At 34.5% G+C, this 9,112-nt stretch overlaps 1 protein-coding gene across 1 annotated transcript in view; it reads right to left on the bottom strand.

The window, feature by feature from the left end:
* Nucleotides 1–374: 374 nt before the first annotated feature.
* The window catches only part of LOC131847714 (uncharacterized), a 247,125-nt gene continuing 238,387 nt past the window's right edge, over nt 375–9,112 (bottom strand). The window contains exons 10-20 of the mRNA XM_059197349.1: nt 5,767–5,964; nt 5,524–5,659; nt 5,180–5,412; nt 4,529–5,104; nt 4,213–4,446; nt 3,926–4,130; nt 3,654–3,839; nt 3,122–3,360; nt 2,775–2,897; nt 2,568–2,665; nt 375–1,614 (exon numbers count right to left, since the gene is read on the bottom strand). Coding sequence (XP_059053332.1) covers nt 1,449–1,614; nt 2,568–2,665; nt 2,775–2,897; nt 3,122–3,360; nt 3,654–3,839; nt 3,926–4,130; nt 4,213–4,446; nt 4,529–5,104; nt 5,180–5,412; nt 5,524–5,659; nt 5,767–5,964 — 2,394 coding nt within the window. The 3' untranslated portion in view covers nt 375–1,448. The remainder of the gene's footprint in view (nt 1,615–2,567; nt 2,666–2,774; nt 2,898–3,121; nt 3,361–3,653; nt 3,840–3,925; nt 4,131–4,212; nt 4,447–4,528; nt 5,105–5,179; nt 5,413–5,523; nt 5,660–5,766; nt 5,965–9,112) is intronic.

Below are 9,112 nucleotides of genomic sequence, written 5' to 3'. Positions count from 1 at the left end.
GGTTAAGGCAATAGACTAAGTATATTTGTAAAAATTATAAATAACGGATTTTTGTACCTTTTCTTACTACAATAAGAATTTGTATCTTAATAATATTGATTCGGACGGATAAATAAGTATTTTTTACTTATTATCTATTTATGCATGAAGCTAAATGTCAATATATTATAAGTAATTAATTATATTAAGCGCTATATTAATATTTTTTTGACTGATTAAATAGAATGTATATCTATATTTTTAAGTGCATTGGTTTCGTTGCATATGCATTGATATTATTAAAATTAGTAGTTTATACTAAGAGCTGCCCTTTGAGTTTGTAAAAAAGACTGTCAGTAGGTAATTAGAATTATTGTCCAATACATGAACATGCGTATGGGTCATTTGCATAAATTAAATTGGACAATATTTCTGACTAATAACTACTTGTTTAACGTGAATTGCTCAGTTTGCATTGTGTTTAGATGATCTATTCACATAAAACAACAGTATATGAGTATTTTTATTATTATAAGGCCTAAGTGAAACCTTCAAACTCACAGAAGTTTCAAATAAATTTATCTAATTTCTGTGCAATACAAATAACATCGATATGTGACTAGTGGGTACGGAAAATAGATAGATTTCCGCTTACATAATATCATTATCTACTTACAACAGATTCCACGCTAGAATTTGAAGTGCGCATTAAAATTTTATCTAAAAGTGTGAAATAATAGAAAAAAAGAAAACTACAAAATAAGAACACTTTAATGAGCAAACAAGCAAATGTATATAGCGAGCTGAGCTCACAATAAATTAGAAACGAGGTAGTGTAGTTACTACACGTTATATGTATCACACGTAGATAACTATATAGTTGTAATACTTATTATAGATTAATATTATATGGAGTAGAGCACGCCCATCTGAACCGTAGCGTTAACAACGAACTACTGTTTTTTTATTTTTATTTACAACATCACACTTGCAAGTCACATTAAGAAGTCTGTCATATAAAAACTTTACGAAGAACTACCTATCTATCTATCAATCGTTAGGTATACAAAATATCTTTATGCGCTCTCTTCAAGCTTAGCATTACGAGAATTTCGAAACAATTAGTACTTTTTGTCTAATATCCGTCAGTATACCCAAAGCTAACTTTTCTAGCTACTAGTCACTACATCGCTCTCTTCTAGATCACTTTAATTTTAATCTATAAATCTATTTTGTAATCATAGTAAATGCTTAAACGATTCAGCATTTTGTCCAATTCCAAGCAAATGTTTGGGAGAGGGCGGGGCACAAGTGTAGACGGGGACGACCGCGTAGTCTTCCGCTAACGCTTATAAAGCTGAACACTGACTGAACACGCGAATAGATTCGTGATTATTGTTTACGTCGATTAGTCGAGTGGTGAGAGGGTCACAGAGGTGCGCGGGTGGAATGAGTGAGCGAGGAGTCGGTTACTGTGCGGGTAGTTTGCTTTGGTAATCAGCTGTCGCGTAGGGCCTCTCATCAGATCTCTCGACCTTTTCATAAGGCTTTTCGAGTTTTGGCCGTTTGGGCTCAGCGTCTATTGGCCGATGCGACTTCATGTGCGCACTACGACTTTTTACTTTGTTAAATACTCTGAAACATAACAGGGTACACTATTAGAATATGCAAAAGAAAAATGGAGAAGTAAGCGTAAAAAACATAATTAAAATTAATGAAAACATAGGCTGAAGTGCTTCAAAGCAAAGCGTTAAGCGTTAGTACTATAAAATATATATATATACATACAACATTAATCCACAAAACCATGTCAAATTACCTTACAATAAGTACAATAAATAAAATATAGATATTCCATAAAATTCTTATGCAATGGACATAAATTCACTGTCTTAATATAATTTAGTAAAAATACGTTATATTTATATTTACAATGATCAATGTTATATAATTATAATTTATTCAACATAACAAAATCTTTTTGAGGCTACCGAACATTTGTAGGCTCTACCTAGCTACCTATGATAGAGGCAATTTTAATTCTATATAATGTAAATATTGAACTTTTGTTTTATTTTTATGAATGTAGTATTTTAACAGTAAAACTCTGGTAGTTATCTCTTAGACCTTGTCACAGTGAATAAATATTACATTATAATAATATCCAATAAACAGTTACTATAAGTTGAAGTAATGTAAATATTAACTTGACATGCAATCAACATCAATAACACTGAATCCCGGGTACTGATCCAGAAAATCGGCCGAATACTTTGAACACTTTAATTCGAAAATGTTAACGTTATTAATTATAGTAACAGTATAAATAACAGTTTACTGGATCAGTACGCTTATTTTAACTTATAACATAGTTTCGTTTATTTTTCAGTTAGTTTTACTAAGCTGTAAATATAGATACCATTATCTTTTATTTTAATGCATATACGAAAGGCAATTTATGTGAAACTTAAATACGTTATTTTGATAGGTCATGTAAATGTGTTACACGTAAATTGCTTTTGCGAGTTTGCTGTCGATGCCGACATTTGGAAGCGGTATGCTGACGTGCACCGCGTCTTGTCACTTACTTCCCGCAGATTTTGCAAGGGAACTCCTCGCCTTCGTACGATGTCGGCGATGATGTACATGGAGCTGTGCTGTGCGTCGAAACTTGGCCTACTGTACCCTGAATGTAGACAAGTCGCGAAAATTAAGAATCTATAAACCATTCCCATTTATTCTTCAGCAAGTCTGAAGACAAAATGCTGCAGTCCAGAATTTGAAGCGTTGCTTACTTGTGTTGAGGCGGCCTGTGCTTCCGTGTTCCAGCTACGCAAATACACTGTTTTGTAGTCTTTGGTCACCTTCTTCCAGAAGTAATAAAACTGTATGCATTGTTTAGAATCTTTTGTCCGTACCTGAAAAATTACAAACGATAAAATTAATTGGTAAGAATTTAATATATTCAATATCTATAAATATATTTGATACTTATTTTATTTGAGACGTCTAAAAAAAATTTGTTACATTTCAAGTAATAAAAGTTACGCACATACAATAGCTGCATAGTGGAATTTTATATAGTGATATTATACTATATACCCACTTTTTTTACTGACTGAATAAGTTTACTGGAGCTTACCAGTTGCGCAATCCTGTAAAAGTCTTTATCATAGTGACTTAGACCAGCTAAGAAGGCTTCGACTTCATCGGGTGCCCATCGGGATTCGTGTTGAGTAGGTGCTGCAGGACGCGACATCAGGCGAAGCGTTGCTGCCCTAATATCGCCTCCGCATTCACCCAATGTTTGCAGAGCGAATTCCCGAGTATGCCCCCCCACGGGCATAGCGGCACACATTGCTAACTCCATAAACATGCGCACTGAAACCAAAAGTTTCACACATGTTTACTATGCTACGGGTACTCCTATTTCAAGTATATTGCTATATATATACTTAATATATCATATATTCTTCTATCGCTCTGGCGATTTTGATTATTTGGAGTCAGCACGGCATATTTTAAATGGATTACTTCAGCTGTCGTAACCGGGTGTTTGTACCCATACAAGTTCCATTTCTTACGAAGAGTTCATGTATATATTAAATATTTATTTTAAAATATTATTACTTAAAGATATTAATAATTATAGTATAATATGTTATAAGCCTCACCCTCATTGTCATCTAAGCAATCATTAATGCCCGGGTCCCAGAGTAGTTGTTCCGGACCTCGATGGAGGTCGACACGATCGTTATACAGTTCAGGTATTTCTGCTTGATGGTCCCGCCCAATGTTTATTTGTGGATGTCGTTGCTCATTCAAATGTGACAATACTTCAGATTCAGAGTTTGGTATACCTGTGAAGTAATAGTTTAGTGATTTTTATTTATATATTCTAGCTATTTACTATTAAAATATGGATAGAATGTGAAGATCAATTTACCAGTAATCAGTTCTGACAACAAACCAGAACCGTCACGTTCCGGTGGCAAAATAGGTTGAGGTGTAAAATGGTTGACAGTTCGACGCATACGCGAACGATATGGCCCTGCTGGTGATGCTCTTCTTTTACGACGTTGTGGAGACGCAGGAACACTGCTTGGACTCAGAAAAACTGCAGGCACTGTTTCACGACCTTCAACACACACCTGAAATATTTATTAGTTAATCTGTAAATATTTTTTTTAAAGTTTAATATATGAATTTTTAAACAATATAAAGTTTTTATACTTGAAGTGATGACGTATCGTGTTGCCACTGATGCATGGCAGAGGATATTGTAGAAGTTGTTATTCGATTATGGCGACGTGGAGGCCTCTGATGTGAGAAGTCGCGTGGATTGCTTGATAAAAGAGGATCTTCCGAGTTGAGCATGATACGTCGTGGGGTTGGCGAAGGCTCTAAGGCATAAGCGTCTAGTGATCGACATTCCTCAGGTAATACCTCTTCTAAAGCTTCCTCGACCTGTTGAATTTTTGATATATGTATTTATTATAAAAAAAATTTAGTACGATAATATGACTATGTATTTTATGACTTAAGTTACCTCTTCTTGGCTAGACATTGTAGCGGTGAAGAAGGCAGCTGATAAGGGCGATGATGCCCGTGGTACTGTATGCGCAGGTGACTGAGCATCATGAGACGCAGGAGGCGTTGGGTATGCTAACCCGGGTGAAGATTCCGGTTGTGTAGAGTAACTCCCGACCGGCGATGCAGCTGCGTATGCCAAGCCAGGTGAATCGCCTGTTGTATATGATAATCCTGGAGAAGTGGCTGAGTAAGCAATGCCCGGAGATGGTACTGGGGATCCACCGTGACAAGCACCAAAATCTGCTAATGATTCGGGTAGAGGCGAATTTAATACTGCAGCGAGTCTTCGACTGGATGGAAATGTGATTGGGGAGCGTTCACGTATTGAGGCAGCTACTGTTGCATAATCTTCCAATGATGCAAGCTCTTCTAGTTGCTCAGGTGTAGCGGTAAACTGAAAAGTATCATCGTTGAGAGCTGGTGAGAAATAGCCATCATCAGAGTTGAACGATACGCCAAATAGCTCTGGGCGGAAAGTGAATTCTTGTTGTGGCGATGATTGGCCGGGATCTGACGCTGAACGTTTGACAACCTGTAAACAAATGTAATGGATACAGCATTCGTTCAAACTTGCATAATTATTTGACAAAATAATCAAATTATGTACCTTTGTATTTCCTTTCTTTAATAATTCTATTAGTGTAGAGTCTCTTTGAGCTATAGTCATATTGGCAGTGACATTAGTTGCAACAGTGACAACGGGCGGTGCGCGTGGTGATACAAATTGAGTGGTTGTTGCAGGGGATGCTGGTGATGCCGTGGAGGAGCGAATTGTTGATAGTGGAGGTGGAGCTGGAGCTACGAAACCGGCACGGGAAGCTATTGTATCCGTAGAACCACCTTGATTGAAAAAATATTTTTATTAATTGTAATAAATGGAAAAAATTGTACGGTCACATATATTTAATTTTTGTAATCTCGTTTTTATAACTGTATTCCATCTGTGCTTACTTGTAGGTGTTGAGGTTACTGTGGCTCCTCGGCGACTAATGATTTTTTCTTCAATGAGGGCACGTACGGATACCGAAGCTGTTTGTAAAGGTGGGCCAGTTGATTCCTTTTTGTCCAATTTTTTGTTGTCAGAATCCTAAAAACAGTTTTTCATTAATACTACTTGCTTATTGGTTATCTTAAGGGTTATTATATTTGTAGAGAAGAAAGTTATTTTGATATCTTTTGGCTGTGTTACTTTACCTTTTTAAAGTATCCGCCGTGCAGGCGCATATGCCCATTGAGAGCAGGTATATTTTTAAATTTTCGGTGACATAGGTTACATTCAACTGGTTTGATATCACTGGCCCGCGCGGCCGTAGAAGTAGATTCGCTCGTAGTTGTGCTTGACGCGCCGCTAGCTCTGCTACCACTCCCGCATTTTTGGTTTCCCTGCTGCGCCTGTGAAATTTACGATAACTCTAGAAAAGTTCAAAAGACTTCCAAACCTATTAGTCTTATTACGTACTTCGTAATTTTAAGGCTTGAACTTTAGATTTTCAGTAGCTCGTTAATATTTCAAGTTAATTAATGGATTTTGATGGACTTTGCGTAATCTTCATAGATTTGGCGTGAAAATTATAAGCCAACATAGCATAGATGTTTGTAAATTATGAGTTACCAACCCTCGTAAAACGAAGTTTTTAAAATAAAGTTGCTATGCTGATAATATTTATTTACAAAATTTTCCACAACGCAACGGCGGTGCAATGCAGTTATTCATTCACGAAGAATTTTAATTAGTTACGGATTTCCGTAGCACAGAGGCACAGCGCACCGGTTTTTGTCGTTTCCACTGCTAAATTGTATCTGATAAAATGGTTAGAAATATTAAAATTATTTTTAGTACAAAATTATTTATGTAAAATTTCGTATCCTTGACTATTGTTATTTGGTATCCTCTTCTATCTCTGGTATTAAGAATTTTTAATAAAAGTTTATTCAATCATATATTGTAAATAAAAACTTTAAATTTAAATAGCATATAGGCAAACAAGCCTCACTGGTCGATTTTTTTAAATCGACCAGTGAGACTTGTGTGTGCAAATTATTGTTCAAATTTGTAATTCTCGTTTTAAATTATATAGGCATATACAAATAATTATAAGTAAAAAATTTGATGTCAAGCTTTTAAATGTAACTGTCAGCAATTACACCTTCATGTACTTTGGCATTTTACACAAATATTAAAAAAAATCAATTATAACTTCAACTAACACTCCATAACATTATGAAGTTACTTATTAATATAAACATTTGAAACGTGTGACACATAAAACCCATAGTTTTATACAATGTGATAGGTATTGACATTAAACATTATATTATAATTTATATTTATAAGAATGTAAGTAGGTACGCTTTGCTGTGTAGCTCCCTAATTGTTCGAATGGAACATAAACACGTGCTAATTGTTCAATAAGAATAAAGCATACCTAAGATCGTTAGTGGAGGTTCAGGGCTGTCAATATTTTATGCCTTTATTCCAACTATAATAATTGTACAATTTTAGGCCCATAAAAGGCTCATAGTATTTAACATTATAAAAATTTCAGCACAGTTACTACATGTGCTTATTTTTAAGCCTGTTTTAATAACCTGACACGACGGCTTTTTGAATGTCAGCTGTCGACAATATTTCACATACGGCCCTGTTTTACGGCATTTGGGGCGTCATATTTTTTTCTGTGTATAGAGATATTGCGAAAGTACGTAGGTAACCTACAGCCCGTCTATTGAAAATAACGATTTTTATATATTTTTAATCTTTGTATCCCATATTTTCTATACCAGTGTAATTATTATTGTTTGAAACGTGTATTACTACTTTATTTGAGAATTGTTTTGTTAATTTTGTAATAAAAGCTCTTTTTTACATTTCCACAGTCTCATTTATAGCAGAACTATTAAGGAAATATAAATATATATATAGTAAGCAATAATTATTTAAATAACTATCAAATGTCCAATGATTACAATGGTTACGTAGGAACATTTAATGTACCTAATCCAATATCTATTTAGTGTTTTATTATTTGATGTTAAAGACATGGTATTTATCAGAAATAGTATTTTTCAAGTTATATTCATAACTACTCGCTCCGGCTTAGCACGGGTGTACATGTATTATATATATAAAACTTCCTCTTGAATCACTCTATCAATTAAAAAAATCGCTTCAAAATCCGTTTTTTAAAGGACATAGGAACAGACAGCGACTTTGTTTTATACTATTTATTTATTTTAATTTTAATTCGGATTACATCCATATTGTTAATAAGTTTATATATATATAGATGTATATAGTAGTATTGGTGTATAAGTTTTTTACTAACAGTAAAAAACTTATAAAACTATGTTAGTAACTTATAATATGATTATTTGCATATTACAAGACTTTGTTCAATACTTAGGGAAAATATTATGAAAATTTTATTACTTTTTATAGTTATATTTCTATTGTATTATTTACTTTTCATAATTTCATGGGTAGTTACTGATTATATCAGTATTCCATTTAATGTATTTTATAATGGGGACACTTAAATTACACTTATTCGCATACATACGCCAACCTGAGTGGAAACCGTAACAAACAAGCATTACCATCGTGTATATTATGCCTCCATTCACACAGATAAGCGCTTTTGTCAGTTGACTAATACGACACATGTTAAAACTGGGTCGGGTGTAATTTATTTGATTTGAAGGTTTTTCGTGGCGCAGCCCTAACGTCTGCCATTAGGGCAGCTCGTTAGTTTAATGCGCGGTAGGTGTGAGCAGCTGTGTGCCAGTGGTAGCCTTTTTGCCATATATCATCTATGTACCACTGTTAGCTTGAGTGTACAGCTTTTTTGGTGTAACAGAAGCCAATGTCCGTTACAAATGACTATTGTTGTTGTTATTTGCGATTGTGTTGCTGTTAATGACTGTGTTAGTGTAGTGTATGTGTTTAATACCATTTATTTGTATTTTGTTCGAATTCGAATCTGAATAGGAAACATTTTTCACTACAGCCAATATAAACGAGTTTATTTGTTGTAGCCCAATTGTAATTTCCTTGTCATCATCATTACCTTGCTTGATCCTATTATTTGGGTCTCATACTCTCCATTTATACATATCATCTCCTGCAATCCATCCTCTTTTTTTTTTGTTGTCCTCTCCCTTTCCATCCTGAATGGATATACGCTGTTGTTATGTATATATACTTTCTTTAAGACACGGTTCTCGCTGCTCCGCATAACATGACTATACCAAGTATTTCGTATAAAATCCATATAGGTATATGGATCTTCACCCCGGACCCCTTACGGTATAGATAAGGAGATTAGAGTGTCAAATACACGCCGGTTTCAGAGACTAGTTGACATCCCACTCAGATACAATAAATCTGATATGTATTAGTGTATTTCCTAGGTTTCCCTAGCATCTTTATACGGCACATTGTGTACTTTTTTTATGTAATTAGAACTTTGTACAAAGTCTACCTCTGGTATATATATGATTACATCAGATAAAAGACTATTTAACTTGTATTTTCTCAAAT

Source organism: Achroia grisella, unplaced genomic scaffold (assembly GCF_030625045.1).
Source record: "Achroia grisella isolate CSIRO2021 unplaced genomic scaffold, CSIRO_AGI_Agris_v1 utg540, whole genome shotgun sequence".
Lineage (NCBI taxonomy): Eukaryota > Metazoa > Arthropoda > Insecta > Lepidoptera > Pyralidae > Achroia > Achroia grisella.
The sequence above is the reverse complement of the archived record's forward strand: the minus strand, read 5'-3'. Positions and strand labels throughout refer to the sequence as shown.